The 22,943-nt window shown below is 40.9% G+C and overlaps 1 protein-coding gene across 1 annotated transcript in view; it reads right to left on the bottom strand.

Moving 5' to 3' along the window:
* The window catches only part of LOC311142048 (LHFPL tetraspan subfamily member 6 protein), a 70,558-nt gene extending 54,217 nt beyond the window's left edge, over positions 1 to 16,341 (bottom strand). The window contains exons 1-2 of the mRNA XM_084177596.1: positions 16,073 to 16,341; positions 14,802 to 15,342 (exon numbers count right to left, since the gene is read on the bottom strand). Of these exons, the coding sequence (XP_084033722.1) occupies positions 14,802 to 15,186 (385 nt within the window). The 5' untranslated portion in view covers positions 15,187 to 15,342; positions 16,073 to 16,341. The remainder of the gene's footprint in view (positions 1 to 14,801; positions 15,343 to 16,072) is intronic.
* Between the last annotated feature and the right edge of the window lie 6,602 nt (positions 16,342 to 22,943).

Below are 22,943 nucleotides of genomic sequence, written 5' to 3'. Positions count from 1 at the left end.
ATTCTCCCTTTTACTGTGTCTTTTACTTGTTAAGATGGTTCTAAATGTCCAAACGTGTGATGTTTGTTTAATTATCGGCAAGTAACTGGGATTTAAGCAAAGGGTGATGATGGAATATAAGAACATCTCAGAATCTCACATTTCCATGATTGCTACAAGTTGGCCTCATTGCTGATGTATTCCTATATAGACTGTTGATAAAAGGGTGGATTGGAATCTTTGTCTAAACCTTGGGTGTTTGTTTGTGTATCGATTATATCTTCTATCTTCAGACTTTCACACAGTCTGCCTGCTGCTACAGTAATTCAGCTCAGGAATGAGGGTATTAGCAAACGCAAGATGTTGTCTGGGGGATATGTTCAGATTAAACAGAACCAGAATGAGGCAGGGAAACACTCAAGAGTGAAAAACACGGCAAAATCACAGGGATATAAAAACCTATAATGGAAGATCTTATCAGCACAGCAGATCCGTTTCTTCTTGCCAACTGAACGCTAAAAACTGCAAAGCTAAATCTTTTGCGGATGCGGTATTGTGAGTGTACCCATAGATACATCAGCTTTCCCTGCACACATGAATGAATTGACAAGATCTCATGTCTGATAGTGAAAATGAGAGCGGTGGCAGGCAGCAGCCAACCAGACCAGTATACTGAAGCCCACCCTAAGCACTGGAGCATGGCCTGCCCTCACAGCCACACAGCAAGGGAGCAGAACCTATTATGTTGCCATAGAAAGTGGCAGCTGTAGGTGGCTTTATATTCTGGAGTGATGAGGTGGTGGGGGAAGCGGGGAGGGTTTAGAATGTCCTGCACTCTGACATTCTAAGTGAATTCCAAAGCATTCCAAACATTCTGTAGGCAGACTCAGAGGCTCCTGACACGCTCTCCAAAACCCACAAGAATGGAACGGAGAGTGACACCATGACACACATGCATACAGTGCATTCGGAAAGTATTCAGACCCCTTAACGTTTTCCATATTTTGTTACATTACAGCTTTATTCTAAAATTGATTAAATATATATTTTTCAACATCAATCTACACACAATACCCCATTATGACGAAGCAAAAACAGTTGTTTTATTTAAAAGAAAAAACTGAAATATTACATTTACATAAGTATTCAGACCCTTTACTCAGTACTTTGTTGAAGCACCTTTGGCAGCAATTACAGCCTTGAGTCTTCTTGGGTAGACGCTACAAGATTGGCACACCTGTATTTGGGGAGTTTCTCCCATTCTTCTCTGCAGATCCTCTCAAGCTCTGTCAGGTTGGATGGGGAGCGTTGCTGTACAGCTATTTTCAGGTCTCTCCAGAGATGTTCGATTGGGTTCAAGTCCAGGCTCTGGCTGGGCCACTCAAGGGCATTCAGAGACTTGTCCCGAAGCCACTCATGCGTTGGCTGTGTGCTTAGGGTTGTTGTCCTGTTGGAAGGTGAACCTTCGCCCCAGTCTGAGTTCCTGAGCAGGTTTTCATCAATGATCTCTCTGTACTTTGCGCTGTTCATCTTTTCCTCAATCCTGACTAGTTTCCCAGTCCCTGCCACTGAAAAACATCCCCACAGCATGATGCTGCCACCACCATGCTTCACCGTAGAGATGGTGCCAGGTTTCCTCCAGACGTGACGCTTGGCATTCAGGCCAAAGAGTTCAATCTTGGTTTCATCAGACCAGAGAATCTTGTTTCTCATGGTCTGAGAGTCCTTTAGGTGCCTTTTGGCAACTCTAAGCGGGCTGTCATATGCCTTTTACTGAGGAGTGGCTTCCGTCTGACCACTCTACCATAAAGACGTGATTGGTGGAATGCTGCAGAGATGGTTGTAGGGCTATTGCGGTGACCGTATTACCGCCACACCGGCGGTCACGAGTCATGAAGGCAGTCAAATTCCACATGACCGTTTAGTCATGGTAATTAGGCTTCTCCAAGCTCTGATGCTGCTGCTGGTCATTAGTAGCCTACCAAACTTGCTAACTGCCTGGTACTCAGCACTCTATTGTCCCTCTAATCACTCTGACGTCAATGCAAATGTCTTCGAAAATCTAATCAAACACTTCACGAGAGCCCATGAGCTCATGTTGCGCAACATTTCTATAAGCTATGCAATTGCGGGAGAAAACAGAGTGATGGTGGCTAATTAAAAGAGGAGGATAACATCGTCTTTCTATAGGCTAGGTCTACTATATTTATTTCTCCACTTTCCTAATATTAAGCACATTGCTTATATTTACAACAGGAGTATAGCCTACCTGGCTGGCATGAAAATAAACCATGGGAAAAAGTGTCCTCCATTCGCTATTTAAGTGCATAGATTACATGTATTTTTTCCTGCATGATAATGGTCCATTCTAAATCAAAAGTCACACATATTATTTAGTATATGTAAAGACAAGATTCAATCAAGAATAGTCTGATGGGTGACAATATTAGCCTATCACTTGTGAATTATATATTATCACTTGTGAATGATGCCCAGCATAAGAAACAATGCCTTTTTTCTTTCCGACTTGCCTATAGGCTAAGATAATTTTCACCATAAAAATGCACTCAAAATGCTACTGCTGCACGCACAAAACAAATATTAGCCAGCAAGGCTCTTGATCCAAGACGGGATTCTCTGCTGTTACCAAGTGATTGCTTGATTTTGGAAGAAGCTAACCACTTAGCTAGATAGCTAAATAGCTACTAAATTAGCTAACCAAATGCACAACTGCAGAGCATTTAACAAATTATAGACAGTTAACTTAATAGTTATAAGATATCAAGTTGGCAAACATTTAGTTGTGAATTCTATACTGTAATTAGATCACCTGGTGCACGCTGCATGACAGTGAGTCGTTGTGTGCTTGTAAACAAACGCCACGTGACACGTGACTGGGGACTACCGTAAGTTACATAATAATGTGACAGGTGAAATGAAGAAGGCAATGTTCTTGATCTCCTAACGTATTGCACAAGTTGACTGCAGGTATTTACTTAAAAAGTAGATACAAATATTCACATTTATGAAAAATATTCTAAGAAATAGTTTAAACGGTATTGATAAGCCATCCTTTGTTTTTTTCCAAATACCCCAGTATACAGTATATACGGTTTACTGGCCAAGCCTATTATACACATACTTATACACACACTTAGACCCACTCAACCAAGCCGCCTCCAACAGGAAAAGTTACACACTCAGATAGATTATACGTTAATGGACATACGTTTCAGCCACCCACGAGATAGTGACATGTATGAACTGTTAAATACATGACACATGGAGATATGAGCAAGCATACAGATACTGTATATATACACCATTTACTACAGTATATACAATCCCGTGCAAAAAAAAAAGTAAAATTCATTTAAAAAATGAATGTAAGTGTGAAGGTAGTTTTGTGCCTACCCCAAAAAAGGGTTAAATGTGTAAAAAACTAATATATATATATATATATATATATATATATATATATATATATATATATATATATATATATATATTGTTTTATTTCCTGAGATGTCTTATATCTCCTAGATATACAGTGGCTTGCGAAAGTATTCACCCCCCTTGGCATTTTTCCTATTATGTTGCCTTACAACCTGGAATTAAAATTGATTTTTTGGGGGGTTTGTATCACTTGATTTACACAACATGCCTACCACTTTGAAGACACAAAATATTTTTTATTGTGAAACAAACAAGAAATAAGACAAAAAAACAGAAAACTTGAGCGTGCATAACTATTCACCCCCGCCCCCAAAGTCAATACTTTGTAGAGCCACCTTTTGCAGCAATTACAGCTGCAAGTATCTTGGGGTATGTCTCTATAAGCTTGGCACATCTAGCAACTGGGATTTTTGCCCATTCTTCAAGGCAAAACTGCTCCAGCTCCTTTAAGTTGGATGGGTTCCACTGGTGTACAGCAATCCTTAAGTCATACCACATATTCTCAATTGGATGGAGGTCTTGGCTTTGTCTAGGCCATTCCAAGACATTTAAATGTTTCCCCTTAAACTACTCGAGTGTTGCTTTAGCAGTATGCTTAGGGTCATTGTCCTGCTGGAAGGTGAACCTCCGTCCCAGTCGCAAATCTCTGGAAGATTGAAATAGGTTTCCCTCAAGAAGAAACAGGTTTCCCTCAAGAATTTCCCTGTATTTAGTGTCATCCATCATTCCTTCAAAACCATTTTACCAGTCCCTGCCGATGAAAAACATCCCCACAGCATGATGCTGCCACCACCATGCTTCACTGTGGGGTTGGTGTTCTCGGGGTGATGAGAGGTGTTGGGTTTACGCCAGACATAGCGTTTTCCTTGATGGCCAAAAAGCTCAATTTTAGTCTGACCAGAGTACCTTCTTCCATATGTTTGGGGAGTCTCCCACATGCCTTTTGGCGAACACCAAATGTGTTTGCTTATTTTTTTCTTTAAGCAATGGCTATTTTCTGGCCACTCTTCCGTAAAGCCCAGCTCTGTGGAGTGTACAACTTAAAGTGGTCCTATGGACAGATACTCCAATCTCTGCTGTGGAGCTTTGCAGCTCCTTCAGGGTTATCTTTGGTCTCTTTGTTGCCGCTCTGATTAATGCCCTCCTTGCCTGGTCCGTGAGTTTTGGTGGGCGGCCCTCTCTTGGCAGGTTTGTTGTGGTGCCATATTCTTATGGTGCCATATTCTATAATGGATTTAAATGGTGCTCCATGGGATGTTCAAAGTTTTGGGTATTGTTTTATAACCCAAACCTGATCAGTACTTCTCCACAACTTTGTCCCTGATCTGTTTGGAGAGCTCCTTGGTCTTCATGGTGCTGCTTGCTTGGTGGTGCCTCTTGCTTAGTGGTGTTGCAGACTCTGGGGCTTTTCAGAACAGGTGTATATATACTGAGATCATGTGACAGATCATGTGACACTTAGATTTCACACAGGTGGACTTTATTTAACTAATTATGTGACTTCTGAAGGTAATTGGTTGCATCAGATCTTATTTAGGGGCTTCATAGCAAAGGGGGTGAATACATATGCATGCACCACTTTTCCGTTATTTACTTTTTAGAATATTTTTAATAAGTTATTTATTTCATTCCACTTCACCAATTTGGACTATTTTGTGTATGTCCATTACATGAAATCCACATAAAAATCCATTTAAATTACAGGTTGTACTGCAACAAAATAGGAAAAACGCCAAGGGGGATGAATACTTTTGCAAAGGCACTGTATACCATTTACTACAGTATATACAATCCCTCAAACATGTGTACAGTAAACTGCCAGCTCTTCAATCTGGTAACACCAAGTCTCCTTTTGCATCTACAACGCTCTTTCTTATTGGTCTGCTAACTAATTTACCGGCATTTTCACAATTTCGCAGTATTATTCCAACCTCATAGTGTGGATATACAGTATATATAAAATACAGGAAAATCAAGTTTTTGACTGCACTGGGCCTTAAAAAAACACACCCTAAAGAAATCTACAATATTTACGTTGTAAGGCTCTTTAAGAACTTAAATTAGTTAACAGACCAATAAGAAAGAACGTTCCAAAATAACATTCCAAACCTCTCTGCCAATAACAGCTAGTTTTCAGTTTTCCCCTCCCCACTCAGACCACTCCCAGACAGTCCTGGCAAAATTCTTGCTTGAGAAACTTTGCTAAGTAGCCATTTTTGTTTCTTTTTGAGCATTTTAATGGAAAACAATCAGAGGAAAATCACGTTTTGACTGCCCTGGATGTTTAAAGCCCCATGCAGTAATTATTTTTTAAATCATCAATGTATGTCTAATAAATCACTGTGTGTGTTTATTTCATGAAAAAAATATATATAATTTACTTCACTGAGCCTCCTTTTGCCATTGAAATGCTCAGTCTGATCGTGTGGGCGTGTTAATAGAAATATGTATATATTTACATAAAAAGCCATGATTGGCGGATAGGATCGTCTAGACTAGACCTACCCCGCTTACCCATTCAAAGAAGGAGGATACATATACAAATTAAAGATTACTGGTCATTAGTCAGAATAACCAGATCAGATTGTGATGTCATGCTGTGGGCCAAAAACAACATCCCACCTGAACAGGCTGAAATTCCAGGCCTTTTTTACTTTCTTTCAAAAAGCTCTTACACTAAAAGGCCAAAATCATCATTTTCACAATTTCTGTGTTATTTCGACCTCAATGTGGAAATAAATTTACAAAAAAAATACATGAAAATCACGCACTGCACTGCTCCTTTAATATATATAGTCGTGGTCAAAAGTTTTGAGAATGACACAAGCATTGGTCTTCACAAACTTTGCTGCTTCAGTGTTCTTAGATCTTTATGTCAGTAGTTACTATGGTACACTGAAGTATAATTACAAGTATTCCATAAGTGTCAAAGGCTTTCATTGACAATGACATTCAGTTTATGCAAAGAGTCAATATTTGCAGTGTTGACCCTTCTTTTTCAAGACCTCTGCAATCCACCCTGGCATGCTGTCAATTAACTTCTGGGCCACATCCTGACTGATGGCAGCCCATTCTTGATTAATCAATGCTTGGAGTTTGTTAGAAGTTGTGGGTTTTTGTTTGTCCACCCGCCTCTTGAGGATTGACCACAAGTTCTCAATGGGATTAAGGTCTGGGGAGTTTCCTGGCCATGGACCCAAAATGTCGATGTTTTGTTCCCCGAGCCACTTAGTTATCACTTTTGCCTCATGGCAAGGTGCTCCATCATGCTGGAAAAGGCATTGGTCGTCACCAAACTGTTCTTGGATGGTTGGGAGAAGTTCCTCTCGGAGGATGTGTTGGTACCATTCTTTATTCATGGCTCTGTTCTTAGGCAAAATTGTGAGTGAGCCCACGCCCTTGGCTGAGAAGCAACCCCACACATGAATGGTCTCAGAATGCTTTACTGTTGGCATGACACAGGACTGATGGTAGCGCTCACCTTGTCTTCTCCGGACAAGGTGTTTTCCGGATGGCCCAAACAATCAGAAAGGGGATTCATCAGAGAAAATGACTCTACCCCAGTCATCAGCAGTCCAATCCCTGTACCTTTTGCAGAATACCAGTCTGTCCCTGATGTTTTTCCTGGAGAGAAGTGGCTTCTCTGCTGCCCTTCTTGACACCAGGCCATCCTCCAAAAGTCTTCGCCTCACTGTGCGTGCAGATGCACTCACACCTGCCTGCTGCCATTCCTGAGCAAGCTCTGTACTGGTGGTGCCCCGATCCCGCAGCTGAATCAACTTTAGGATATGGTCCTGGCGCTTGCTGGACTTTCTTGGGCGCCCTGACGCCTTCTTCACAACAATTGAACCTCTCCTTGAAGTTCTTGATGATCCGATAAATGGTTGATTTAGGTGCAATCTTACTAGCAGCAATATCCTTGCCTGTGAATCCCTTTTTGTGCAAAGCAATGATGATGGCATGTGTTTCCTTGCAGGTAACCATGTTTAACAGAGGAAGAACAATGATTTCAAGCACCACCCTCCTTTTAAAGCTTCCAGTCTGTTATTCTGACTCAATCAGCATGACAGAGTGATCTCCAGCCTTGTCCTCGTCAACACTCTCACCTGTGTTAACGAGACAATCACTGACATGATGGCAGCTGGTCCTTTTGTGGCAGGGCTGAAATGCAGTGGAAATTTTATTTTGGGATTAAGTTCATTTTCATGGCAAAGAGGGACTTTGCAATTAATTGCAATTCATCTGATCACTCTTCATGACATTCTGTAGTGTATGCAAATTGCCATCATCAACACTGAGGCAGCAAACTTTGTGGAGACAATACTTTTGACCATGACTGTACTGTGGCTTTTGCCCGATCAGTTTGGACTCAGGCCAGCTCTCACCAAAACAAGGCACAGATCTGGTTATTGGGAAAGAAACTCGTGTTTGTTGTTTTAGCAATGAATGTGAAAATTGCTGTTTTCTTTCAAATCTCCCATTGTTTTGACAGGAGGACCTCTCTTGGAGGATAATTGACATATTTACATGAGTGAGTCTCCAGTTGAGAAGGGTATAATTTCCACAGCAGCACGTTCAGCCTCTATTTGTGGAACCAAACTTTGACCCAATCCAGTCCATCCTGTCTTCAGGTCACGGATTCCCTCTACTGCTATTCCTCCATGCTCTCTCTCTCATTCTTTTCTCTTTCTCCCTCTACCTCCCTCGCTCCTTCCCCCTCTCTGTCCTCCTGTCTCTTTCCTCCTCTCTCTACTCCCCTCCTCTCTCTACTCCCCCCTCCCTCTCTCTACTCCCCCCTCCCTCTCTCTACTCCCTCCCTCCCTCTCTCCTCCCCTACCTATCTCTCGCTCTTTTGATGAACTACATTAGGGAGACTGGAGGTATGGGGCCCTGTGTGGGAAATGAATGGGAGATTGATTGCAGAGAGAACAGTATTATACTTCAAAAGACCAGAGTTTAGAGACCTAGGAGAAGGAACAAGAGGGATTGGGTGTGAGATGCACAGTCAAGTACCACCTGGCACCTGTAGATATGTATGATGCAATAGATTGATAGAAGAACAGACTAACAGAGAGACTGTCAATAAACAGTGAAATGAAAATAAACAGAAGAATATTATTATTTGTTCTCTCTCTCACTTCCAAGAGCAGAAATACTTCCAAGAGCACACATTTTGTGCTTTACCATACAATGATATAGCCTCTCAAGCGAATAGGATCAATTTCACAGCTTTGGTTTAGCTTTTGCTGTTGGATTCTGGATATTTGGATAACTCGTAAATCGTCTGAAACAGTGAATGTTACCTATGCAAGGCTCCATCTGAACCTCATCCTTCATACTAGGAGTTAAACCATGCAGAACAGAACAGAACATATAGCCCTAACCTGTCCAGACATAGTAGTGCTCAGTGTGTTGTGTTGTGTTGTGTTGTGTTGTGTTGTGTTGTGTTGTGTTGTGTTGTGTTGTGTTGTGTTGTGTTGTGTTGTGTTGTGTTGTGTTGTGTTGTGTTGTGTTGTGTTGTGTTGTGTTGTGTTGTGTTGTGTTGTGTTGTGTTGTGTTGTGTTGTGTTGTGTTGTGTTGTGTTGTGTTGTGTTGTGTTGTGTTGTGTTGTGTTGTGCTGTGTTGTGTTGTGTTGTGCTGTGCTGTGCTGTGCTGTGCTGTGCTGTGCGATATGGCCAAAATATATATTTCAAATTTTTGACGGTATTTGACTGTACTACTTGCGTCGGCTCTCTCCTTCTCTCACCAAGCCCCGCCCCCTGTCACTCAATGATTGCAGTTGATGTTGCTCGACCATGAGATCATTTGCCGACCGCTCGCTCTTTAGTCTGCATGAATGCAGCAGATGCAACAATATGTTGATGACAACGATGCAACTTTCCACTTTGCTTGCTAATATAAATCCACAAGTGTTCCATAATTACACTATTAGTTTGTGTATCTTACTGTCTGCAAACAGCTAGTTTGTCTTAGCAAGTTGCTAAAATAAATTGTGTTAGCCGCTTATGTTAATCGCTAGTTAGCTGGCTAGCTAGCTAATAAATGTACTGAGTCAGAGCAAACATAGCTAGCTAATACAGCCTCAGAACAGTACTGGTGTAGGCCAGCATGTTGTTTGTGCAACGCTATCTTCTAAATCAGAGAGGAATAGGCGAAGCATGAATATGTTAGCTACTTGGTTTTGAAGTATTGAAACCAAACCATATGATTTGAATGAAAAGTATTCTAATAAACATGAAAAGGTTAATGTAAGAAGCGCACATCATTTCAAATAGGCTACATGTCATATTAAACAGCATATAAACACTTTAAATAAGTCAAGAGCCAGACAGGGAGCCTTAGAAGGAATGAAAATGAATTATTTAGGCTATATTATTTCAAGGGTATAGCCTACAAAGAAATACATTGTGAAGAATTTGCGAGTGCGACACAATAGTCTGGTAGGGACATAAAGCGTGCAGCATTTAAACAACATTTTGTTGTATTAAATCATTATAGTCTATACATTTAGGCTGTGGCTTACTTATAATTAAATACAAATTAAACTAAAGATGACTTATTAGTGCCTTTGAATTCATTTTTGAATTCCTTTTTAGAAACACCAGTTTGGCCAATCTGTGGCTTCAGGCTCATGCGATGGTGCCTGGAGAGCAGGCCAGCAGTGGAGAATATCCTCTCCACACTTGCAGATGCAGATTATTATTATTATTTTTTATAGGTAGGCCTAAAGGTTTTTAGGCAAAAAAAAACAATCAAAACGGAAAGCTTCTTGAACATGGGAATATACCATGCCTACTGGGCCAAAATCAATTATGGCCTACAAAAATGAACGAAACGTTTAAGAGATCAGTTTTTGTTGTTTATAAATACTTTGCTACAACGACACACTTATCTACCCACCTTGTTCCTTTCTTTTAGCATGTGCGTGTAGTAAGTACACCATCACGCTTTCGGGATACGTGTCTTTTCAGATTCCACAATGATTCTGTAGTTGTGGACACTGCATCACCGCACTCCCTCTCTTGCTCTTGGTCCTCATCTATGTAAGTCACCTTGATTTTGCACCTGTGTGTTTTATCAGTTTCTTTATGAAAATATTTAGCGAACGCCATGACAGTAGCTAAAGCAAGGGGCTATAGCAGCAGCACACAGGTAGACTACAAATGCATGCATGTTTGCACATTTATTTAAAATTTAAAATATCACATTTACATACACTACCGTTCAAAAGTTTGGGGTCACTTAGAAATGTCCTTGTTTTCCATGAAAACATACATGAAATGAGTTTGAATAGGAAATATAGCAAAATGCATAGGAAATGTAGTCATTGACAAGGTTAGAAATAATGATTTTTAATTGAAATACTAATTGTGTCCTTCAAACTTTGCTTTCGTCAAAGAATCCTCCATTTACAGCAATTACAGCCTTGCAGACCTTTGGCATTCTAGTTGTCAATTTGTTGAGGTAATCTGAAGAGATTTCACCCCATGCTTCCTGAAGCACCTCCCATAAATTGGATTGGCTTGATGGGCACTTCTTACATACCATACGGTCAAGCTGCTCCCACAACAGCTCAATAGGGTTGAGATCTGGTGACTGTGCTGGCCACTCCATTATAGACAGAATACCAGCTGACTGCTTCTTCCCTAAATAGTTATTGCATAGTTTGGAGCTGTGCTTTGGGTCATTGTCCTGTTGTAGTAGGAAATTGGCTCCAATCAAGCGCCATCCACAGGGTATGGCATGGCGTTGCAAAATGGAGTGATAGCCTTCCTTCTTCAAGATCCCTTTTACCCTGTAGAAATCTCCCACTTTACCACAACCAAAGCACCCCCAGACCATCACATTGCCTCCACCATGCTTGACAGATGGCATCAAGCACTCCTTCAGCATCTTTTCATTTGGTCTGCATCTCACAAATGTTCTTCTTTGTGATCCGAACACCTCAAACTTCGATTTGTCTGTCCATAACACTTTTTTCCAATCTTCCTCTGTCCAGTGTCTGTGTTCTTTTGCCCATCTTAATCTTTTATTTTTATTGGCCAGTCTGAGATATGGCTTTTTCTATGCAACTCTGCCTAGAAGGTCAGCATCCTGGAGTCGACACTTCACTGTTGACGTTGAGACTGGTGTTTTGTGGGTACTATTTAATGAAGCTGCCAGTTGAGGACCTGTGAAGCATCTGTTTCTCAAACTAGACACTAATGTATTTGTCCTCTTGCTCAGTTGTGCACCGGGGCCTCCCTCTCCTCTTTCTATTCTGGTTAGAGCCAGTTTGTGCTGTTCTGTGAAGGGAGTAGTACACAGCGTTGTATGAGATCTTCAGTTTCTTGGCAATTTCCCGCATGGAATAGCCTTCATTTCTCAGAACAAGAATAGACTGACGAGTTTCAGAAGAAAGTTATTTGTTTCTGGCCATTTTGAGCCTGTATTCGAACACACAATTGCTGATGCTCCAGATACTCAACTTGTCTCAAGAAGGCCAGTTTTATTGCTTCCTCATCAGCACAACAGTTTTCAGCTGTGCTAACATAATTGCAAAAGGGTTTTCTAATGATCAATTAGCCTTTTAAAATGATAAACTTGGATTAGCAAACACAACGTGCCATTGGAACACAGGACTGATGGTTGCTGATAATGGGCCTCTGTATGCCTATGTAGATATTCCATTAAAAATCAGCCGTTTCCAGCTACAATAGCCATTTACAACATTAACAATGTCTACATTGTATTTCTGATAAATGTGATGTTATTTTAATGGACAAAAAAATTGCTTTTCTTTCAAAAACAAGGACATTTCTAAGTGACCCCAAACTTTTGAACGGTAGTGTAAGTATTCAGACCCTTTACTCAGTACTTTGTTGATAGGAACTGAATACAGAGCAACTCTGTATTAGTTACTTAACAAGTGAATTTGCATGAAAATTGCAATACAATTTCCATAAAAATTGAGATAAAATATTGTATGATATCATAAGTGAGGATCTCAAAAAATCCCCCCTGCTGGCATTATAGCCATTACCTAATGGAAGTGTATTTCTGAGCGTGTAAGAACCACTGCATGGACCATAGAACCAGAATTTAGAACAGACCATAGAATGTAGGAGGATAAACAGTCTCCCTCCTCTTTCATTAATAAACGGACACTGTGTCATCTCAGAGAGAAAAATGTCAGGAGATATTTATCGTGCATGAAATGGCCAGTGGACTCCTGAGAGAGGGGAGAGATACAGTATGTTTACATGCACACTAATAATTCAATATTAAACTGATTATGGCATTAAGCCGAGTATGGCAATAAGCAGAGTAAAGTGTTTACATGACTATCTTGATTGGCGTGAGGTCGAAATCAAAGTAAGCATATGCCGATTAAAACACCTGGTTTTCTGAGCAATCTTTCTAATTATTAGGACATGTAAACAGCTTAATCAGAGTTCCAGCAGTGTATTTGATCTGTGCATGTGCCAGCACCAGTGGTGCAAGCCTCCTTCTTTTGCACGAGTGAAGTGAGTTCGGAAAAACTGAAAGTATGCATCTTAGAAATAGTTTTCACAAACAAACTTTATATGTCCGAACTCAGAATCAAATAGGCTTTGCAAAAATAACATGGTTGCTTTGGTAGAATGTTTATTTTGATTGGCAATTTTCTGCATTTATTTAAGTCCCATCAGGTAGCCTGATTTCAGATGTGTCTATGTAAACAGTGAGGTCCAAATGTATTTAGACAGTGACACATTTGTTGTTGTTTTGGCTCTGTACTCCAGCACTTTGGATTTGAGATGATACAATGATTATAAGGTTAAACTATCAGCTTTAATTTGAGGGTATTTCCATCCATATTGGGTAAACTGTTTAGAAAATAGGATGGCAATGCCCCATCCACAGGGCACGAGTGGTCACGAATGGTTTGATGAGCATGAAAACCATGTAAACCATATGCCATTGCCATCTCAGTCACCAGATCTCAACCAATGATTGTCTATTATATTGACAAGATAGTCAAGTGACAGTTCTAACAATGGAAATACATGTCCTCAAAGATGGAAGGCAGGCAGGAGGAGGCGAGATCAGGTGGGACCATTCTAGCCAATGAAAGGACAGATACACGTGTGAACAACAGGCCATATTTGTATCTGTGCCATTATAGCATCTGCGACAGCCTCAATGGCGCTGCCCATACTATCTTCTTCTTCTTCATTGGCTGATTGCTCCCAACTCATAGGAATCCCCACCCAGTTGACTACTTTAAAATGGTGGAAGCCCTCAATGGCAATGTCCATGCTAAAAAGGGTTCTATCCATGATGAGTCCTCTATCTATCTCTATGACAACAGGCATAACTCCCAGATAAAAATATTTTGTTTTTAACGTTTCTTTGTTGACCAAATTCAACACTTTCTCATTGACCTCCATACAAAAATTCCTCACTTTGTGGGCTTATTTTTGTGGACAGATTTTGGGTGGAGTAAAACCTCTCGCTTGGCCTCTTCCTCGCTGTCTTAACCCAATTGAACACTTATGGGAGATTCTGGACAGCATTTTCCACCACCATAAAAAAACACCAAATGATGGAATTTATTGTGGAAGAGTTCCAGACACTTGTAGAATCTATGCCAAGGCGCATTGAAGCTGTTCTGGCTCGTGGTGGCCCAACACCCTATTAAGACACTTCATGTTGGTGTTTCCATTATTTTGGCAGTAACCTGTATATTTAGTATTATAGCTACTATTCTCATTGTTCTCCCTGTTATTTTCATACTTTTTATGTGTATCACTTCGCTTTGGCGACATTGACCTCGTCATTCATGCCATTAAAGCATATTGAATTAGAATTTGAGGGAGAGAGAGAGCGAGAGAGAAGACTCAGAGGCCCTGCTGTGCAAGCATGAAGAGGTCACACTTAATCAACCCTAGTCCCCCACACTGGCTGAATAAAAAGAGCGGTCAAAGTCTTTATACAGAGGGAGGAGAGGAGAGGGGGATGAGCGCATGAGTGGAAAGAGAAGGCTGAGGCCCTCCCTCTATAAGAGGCATTTTTCTTTAGAGGACACACACAACTAGGACTACACACCACACGTCGAGTGTGTTACACCAGGAAGCATCTGGATAAGGAAGCCCCCACCATCACCACCTAATTTCTCTCTCTCCTCAGACCCCAAAGGTCAGATAAATAAGACAAAGAGTGAAACCAAATATAACGTTGTGGAGTTGTTGTTCAGCCCAGCTTCATTCTATTCATCATTCAATGAGGAGTCAGTCTACTCATTATTTTATCCATCAAACCATCCATCTATCCTTCCACCCATCTATCACAATCCAATCTTCAAATCACTTAAATACCAACAGCACTTAATGATTTTAACTTACCCCCTACAAACTGGATGCCCCCGGCCACGCGTCCGATGGTCCTGGAGATGAGGTCAGACACACAGCAGCCCATTAGGGCCGTGAGGGACACCAGGAGCAGCAGGCCACAGCCCACCCCCGTCACTACCGTACAGATCCTCCACTCCAAACTGGGGATACCCTGAAAGGAGGCGTAACGCCCACACTGCTCCAGCATCACCGTGGCCTGGCGAACCTCATCACGCACCGGGTACGAGCACCGCCGGAAGGTCCCGAAGGAGACCGGTTTACCCATCTGGGACCCTAGGAGCCAGTATGGCATAAAGAAACCCACACAGGAGGCCGCCGCACACAGGAAGGAGAGCAGAGCCCACACCACGCCCGCACATGTCAGGCTAGAACCCATATCTCAGTATATCAGTGACCAGCCACAATGATAAAAAAAAAAAATATATCCCACGGAAGTTCTTTGCTTTTTATCAGCAGCTCTGTTGTTGATGAATAATGTCCAGGTTAGCACCAGCAGTGTTCCTCGTCCTGCCTCTTCTCTGTTCAGTGACCCCTGGTGAGAGAGAGAGAGAGAGAGAGAGAGAGAGAGAGAGAGAGAGAGAGAGAGAGAGAGAGAGAGAGAGAGAGAGAGAGAGAGAGAGAGAGAGAGAGAGAGAGAGAGAGAGAGAGAGAGAGAGAGAGAGAGAGAGAGAGAGAGAGAGAGAGAAATGCAAAAGTGAGAGAGTTGGATTTATGAGGTACAGACAGGAAAAACAACTGTACTGTCACTGGATACATTAAAGTTAGTACCGCATGGGGGATAACATCAGATTAAGGGATCATAAACTATGGACCACACAATTGTGAAACATCTTTACCATTTGGGCTAAGACTTACAGTGCTATTAAATAATGCAAGTGGCCCTTCATTTCAACTGGTGATTAATTTGAACAATACATAAATGTAATTATTTACATAGGTAATAATTATAATAGCTTCCTATATAATTAGAATACTGCATATGAGCTATAAAATTCACATGTGCTAAGCCTTAGCCTACTAATAATAACCCAAGGCGATCAAGGCTATTTTTAGAATGTAGTGGCCTGACAAGTCTGCAGTTTGTTTCCATATCAAAAGTAAAAAATAATTAACTCTCATGCATAGATGTCCGAGTGTTCATAGATAGTTCCTATTTCCTTTAATCTCGGCACCATAGGTGCTTCATTTCGAAGCAAATAGACATTGTGTCGAGCATTCTATTCTATTCTAGTAATGCAAGGGAAAGTTTTCAGAAATCTTACGTTTAAATTCCTCAACGTGATCCCGAACCTGTAGGTGATAGCTGGATTTCAAAGTTCAATGTAATTGAGAAAGCAGAGCAACAAGACCTCAATAAAGTGCCCGCTGTCGGTACAACACTCGTTTATCGAAAAAAATATCCAATATGTCAAACTCGCTCAGTTACTGTAGGCAACACGGTCCATCTGGAAGAAGACCTATAACGGGAAAACACCTCTGTCCCAACGCAGCGACCAGAGCAACATTCCTTGGCTTCGAAGTGAGCGATGACGGCGTTGGCTTGAATAAAATTATTCTGTGAGCAGCAGAATGTGGGTTGGTTCCTGTTTGCCTACCGCGGTTGCAGCTTGGTCTCATAGACTAGACATAACATAGAAACGAAATCTGGAACAATCAAATTAGTATGATATGCTAGATTTGGTATGGTTACATAAGACAGAAGGTTACTTAAGGCAAAAACGAACAGCCTGGTCTCATACACTAGACGTAGCATAGTAAAGTAAATCCGGGATAATCAAATTAATATAATATGTTATGTTTGGTATGGTTACATAAGACAGAAGGTTAGTTAAGGCAAAAACGAAAGGAGGGTGGTTGGTCGCAATCTGGTCCCAGAGCATTTCTTATTATTCTGTATGTAAATCCGAGACACTTAATTTAGTATGATTTGTTACATTTCGTATGATATGTATTAATGTGGCTGTCTATCACCCATTTGTATGATATTTTTGTATTTGTTACGAATTACAATTCGTATTATATGTTACCAATTTGCAAGATGTACAATATCTTCCTAATTTGCAAAACGTATGATATGATATTCTAGCTAGCTGGCTAACATTAGCTAGGCTAGGGATTAGGAGTCATGGTTAAGTTTAGGAGTTAGGTTAAAAAGTTAAGGTTAGGGTTAGGGTTAGGGTTAGGGGAAGGGTTAACTAACATGCTAAGTAGTTGCAAAGTATCTAAAAAGTAGTAAGTAGTTGAAAAGTTGCTAATTAGAAAAATGCTAAAGTTGTCCGTGACGAGATTCGAACTCGCAAACCTTTGGGTTGTTTGATGTTCACGTTATACGCCCGACCAACCACTCTACTTTCGTTTTGCCTTAAGTAACCATCTGTGTTATGTAACCATACCAAACATAGCACATTATGTTTATTTTAGTTCTCGCCTTAACTTTTACTATGTTACGTCTAGTCTATGAGCCAAGGCTGAAAGTAGGGGCAAAAAAAAACTAATGGCCATCAATCTAAAGATCTAATACGCTCGTTCAAACAGGCATCACTGCGCACTCACGCGTATCAATCTAATGATCCAGTAACTCGCACGCACACACCAAGTTTCCCACTCTTAATGTCAGACTATAGGCATACACTCGTCTAACTGCCATGGTTGGTTATGAGCACAAACAAAACACTTTTTTGGGACGGTCACTGAAAGCGAAAATAACTAGGGTTGAGTCCCTGTCAGTCTGCCTCCGAATTCGCTATACAACCTTCTTCTGCATAGCCTATGCGAACACTTTGTAATTAATCTGTGCATAATGGCAACTATTAAATAACTTATCCATTGGGCTTTACTAACAGTAGTATTTCCCCCTTATTGCAACTATCTTTCTAACGACTATAGGCTAGTAGGCTGCGTGAGCACACCCAATAAAGCGAATTATCTTGGCATCCTGGTGGAGACAGAGGGCTATGCGTGTGCATGTGTCGCATGTCAAACTGCTCTCCAAATTCGCTACAACACCGCTATTTTGCAGCCCATTATAAACCTATAGCGGCCCACTAGATTGAGTACCCTAACCTGTAGGCTAATCGTACATTGCACCGTAAGCAAGTGAAAGTAAATTATAGGCCTATCCAACGTCTGCGTAGGAATAAACAATGAAGCAGGGGTTTTACGCAAAAGTGTCTGTGGGAGGAGAGGCAACTGAGGACCACTCCTGCATGCGCAAAGCAGCTAATATGAGGCGCTGTTTGAATATATTCATGGGTGGATTCTCCCTCTCTTGAAATAATCATTGATCTAAATATAGGCCTAGTAGATAAATTAAGATAGGCTATATACAGTGGGGAGAACAAGTATTTGATACACTGCCGATTTTGCAAGTTTTCCTACTTACAAAGCATGTAGAGGTCTGTAATTTTTATCATAGGTACACTTCAACTGTGAGAGACGGAATCTAAAACAAAAATCCAGAAAATCACATTGTATGATTTTTAAGTAATTAATTTGCATTTTATTGCATGACATAAGTATTTGATACATCAGAAAATCAGAACTTAATATTTGGTACAGAAACCTTTGTTTGCAATTATAGAGATCATACATTTCCTGTAGGTCTTGACCAGGTTTGCACACACTGCAGCAGGGATTTTGGCCCACTCCTCCATACAGACCTTCTCCAGATCCTTCAGGTTTCGGGGCTGTCGCTGGGCAATACGGACTTTCAGCTCCCTCCAAAGATTTTCTATTGGGTTCAGGTCTGGAGACTGGCTAGGCCACTCCAGTACCTTGAGATGCTTCTTACGGAGCCACTCCTTAGTTGCCCTGGCTGTGTGTTTCGGGTCGTTGTCATGCTGGAAGACCCAGCCTCTTCAATGCTCTTACTGAGGGAAGGAGGTTGTTGGCCAAGATCTCGCAATACATGGCCCCATCCATCCTCCCCTCAATACGGTGCAGTCGTCCTGTCCCCTTTGCAGAAAAGCATCACCAAAGAATGATGTATCCACCTCCATGCTTCATGGTTGGGATGGTGTTCTTGGGGTTGTACTCATCCTTCTTCTTTCTCCTAACACGGCGAGTGGAGTTTAGACCAAAAAGCTCTATTTTTGTCTCATCAGACCACATGACCTTCTCCCATTCCTCCTCTGGATCATCCAGATGGTCATTGGCAAACTTCAGACGGGCCTGGACATGCGCTGGCTTGAGCAGGGGGACCTTGTGTGCGCTGCAGGATTTTAATCCATGACGGCGTAGTGTGTTACTAATGGTTCTCTTTGAGACTGTGGTCCCAGCTCTCTTCAGGTCATTGACCAGGTCCTGCCGTGTAGTTCTGGGCTGATCCCTCACCTTCCTCATGATCATTGATGCCCCACGAGGTGAGATCTTACATGGAGCCCCAGACCGAGGGTGATTGACCGTCATCTTGAACTTCTTCCATTTTCTAATAATTGTACCAACAGTTGTTGCCTTCTCACCAAGCTGCTTGCCTATTGTCCTGTAGCCCATCCCAGCCTTGTGCAGGTCTACAATTTTATCCCTGATGTCCTTACACAGCTCTCTAGTCTTGGCCATTGTGGAGAGGTTGGAGTCTGTTTGATTGAGTGTGTGGACAGGTGTCTTTTATACAGGTAACGAGTTCAAACAGGTGCAGTTAATACAGGTAATGAGTGGAGAACAGGAAGGCTTCTTAAAGAAAAACTAATAGGTCTGTGAGAGCCGGAATTCTTACTGGTTGGTAGGTGATCAAATACTTATGTCATGCAATAAAATGCAAATTAATTACTTAAAAATCATACAATGTGATTTTCTGGATTTTTGTTTTAGATTCCGTCTCTCAGTTGAAGTGTACCTATGATAAAAATTACAGACCTCTACATGCTTTGTAAGTAGGAAAACCTGCAAAATCGGCAGTGTATCAAATACTTGTTCTCCCCACTGTAGGTTATAAATAAATAATCACTGATCTAACATGACTTGGTTGGTAGCCTACCATAAAAATCCTTTCACATGGTGATGTCTTCAAGGATGGGAATGAAGGATGCATAGGTTATCCCAAAAGATGCATCGTCTCCATTATAGGTTACGCTAATTTAGGCTACCACTTGTTCACCTTGTAGAGGCTAGTGGCTAGACCTGTTGGCTGTTAGGTTATAAAAATGGAACGTAAAATTACTGTCTCAGAAGTGGCTTTACCCAAACCCCTGTCCCCTGCCCCGTGGCTATGCAAGGTCCATGACCAGTGGCGGGTGCAGAGCCCCACCTGTTTAGCTAGAAACATGGCATTAATACGATAATGAATACATGACAACTACATACAAATATTTTATTAAAAATAATTCATACAAAAGTCAAGAGTTGGCTATAACATGAGTGAGTGTGTGTATATGTGTTTAATTGTTTGTGTGCATGTATTATGGTGTGATTATAACTTCCCATCATAAAAATGTATCCCCATTCCCCAATCAAATACCTTCATCGATACCCAATCTGGCAACCCTCATAGCATTTGACATGGCCTTGTATAAAATGCATTATGAAAGAAATGGTGTAATGTACACGAAAAAGTGGAGCCTTGTATTAAATGCATTATGAATAAATTTTTGTAATGTAGACTCCACGAAATATGAAATGCCTTATGAAGAAAATCGTGTAGGCCTACTGTTGTCTACACGAAAAAAGGGCCTTTCTGACTACAAGCGCACCAGTATCCCAAAGTATTAAGCGAAAACAAGCATAGAAAACAGTATTGGCATTAATAAAAAATAAAAAAACAACATAAGGCTACTATTATATTATAATTATTTAGGTGACAACCTGGTTCATTAACAATATTGGGTTGTTAACGCATTTGTATTTTTATATAAATAAATGTGGGACACAAAAAAAAGGCAGTGTAGAACACCATTGCCCATCATGCATTCCTCTAATAACTTTCAAAAGAGTTTTCCGAAGTTTGCCTCCCAAAAATGTATAATGAAGTCACACAAAAAGGTGTATTTTCGCACGAGTTATGCCACACAAAAACGGACAAACACACACGAAATCTGCTGTAATACGTTTTGTACATATTTGCACGAATTGAGTCTGAGATTGTTTCATGTAACCACACAGACTTGGATGAAATACCTCATCGGAGTCCATGAGCTTCCTCCTGAAAAGAATCTGTGGCACAACCTCTTCCAGGTCCTAATAGCCCTATTTATAAAAAATATGGTTATGATGTGCTAAAAGAGAAAGAATTTCCTTGTTACTAAATCCAATTAACTCTAAAGTATAGTTTCACCAGGTCATCTAACTGCAGGCATTTCAACGGTGGCGCACACATCAACAGGGAGCCAGGGAGTGATGCAGTTAACAAAATCCCCTACTTTAATCTTGAAACATAACTGCGACTTTATTGTCAAAATGTCAACTTTATTAAAACAAATTTGACTTTTTCTCGAAATATTGCCACTTTAAGTACTATCCATGCAAAAAAAGTAATAAATCGAAGTACCACCACCCATTACTTAAAAAAAAAAAATAATTGGCCCCAATACTCTTCCTTACTACTCTGTTGCTGCTTTATATCTCACATTTGATTATCTAACACGCTCTTAATTTCACCATGATCTGTTATCCTCTCACAGGAACACCTTACAGATCTTGTAAAACAACTTGAAAATACACTTTTACATACACCTAAGCCAAATACATTTAAACTCTGTTTTTCACAATTTCTGACATTTAATCCTAGTAAAAATTCCCTGTTTTAGGTCAGTTAGGATCACCACTTTATTTTAAGAATGTGAAATGTCAGAATAATGGTAGAGAGAATGATTTATTACAGCTTTTATTTCCTTCAATCACATTCCCAGTGGGTCAGAAGTTTACATACACTCAATTCGTTTTTGGTAGCATTGCCTTTAAATTGTTTAACTTGGGTCAAACGTTTCGGATAGCCTTCCACAAGCTTCCCACAATAAATTGGGTGAATTTTGGCCCATTCCTCCTGACAGGGCTGGTGTAACTGAGTCAGGTTTGTAGGCCTCCTTGCTCGCACACGCTTTTTCAGTTCTGCCCACACATTTCCTATAGGATTGAGGTCAGGGCTTTGTGATGGCCACTCCAATACCTTGACTTTGTTGTCCTTAAGCCATTTTGCCACAACTTTGGAAGTATGCTTGGGGTCATTGTCCATTTGGAAGACCCATTTGCGACCAAGCTTTAACTTCCTGACTGATGTCTTGAGATGTTGCTTCAATATATCCACATAATTTACGTTCCTCATGATGCCATCTATTTTGTGAAGTGCACCAGTCCCTCCTGCAGCAAAGCACCCCCACAGCATGATGCTGCCACCCCCGTGCTTCACGGTTGGGATGGTGTTCTTCGGCTTACAAGTGTTCCCCTTTTTCCTCCAAACATAACGATGGTCATTATGGCCAAACAGTTCTATTTTTGTTTAATCAGAACAGAGGACATTTCTCCAAAAAGTACAATCTTTGTCCCCATGTGCAGTTGCAAACCGTACTCTGGCTTTTTTATGGCGGTTTTGGAGCAGTGGCTTCTTCCTTGCTGAGCGGCCTTTCAGGTTATTTGGATATAGGACTCGTTTTACTGTGGATATAGATATTTTTGTACCGGTTTCCTCCAGCATCTTCACAAGGTCCTTTGCTGTTGTTCTGGGATTGATTTGCACTTTTCGCACCAAAGTACGTTCATCTCTAGGAGACAGAACGCGTCTCCTTCCTGAGCGGTATGACGGCTGCATAGTCCCATGGTGTTTATACTTGCATACTATTGTTTGTACAGATGAACGTGGTACCTTCAGGTGTTTGGAAATTGCTCCCAAGGATGAACCAGACTTGTGGAGGTCTACAATTTTTGGCTGATTTCTTTTGATTTTCCCATGATGTCAAGCAAAGAGGCACTGAGATTGAAGGTAGGCCTTGAAATACATCCACAGGTAAACCTCCAATTGACTCAAATGATGTCAATTAGCCTATCAGAAGCTTCTAAAGCCATGACATCATTTTCTGGAATTTTCCAAGCTGTTTAAAGGCACAGTCAACTTAGTGTATGTAAACTTCTGACCCACTGGAATTGTGATACAGTGAATTATAAGTGAAATAATCTGTCTATAAACAATTATTGGAAAAATTACTT

Source organism: Coregonus lavaretus (assembly GCF_964263955.1).
Source record: "Coregonus lavaretus genome assembly, chromosome: 15".
Lineage (NCBI taxonomy): Eukaryota > Metazoa > Chordata > Actinopteri > Salmoniformes > Salmonidae > Coregonus > Coregonus lavaretus.
The sequence above is the reverse complement of the archived record's forward strand: the minus strand, read 5'-3'. Positions and strand labels throughout refer to the sequence as shown.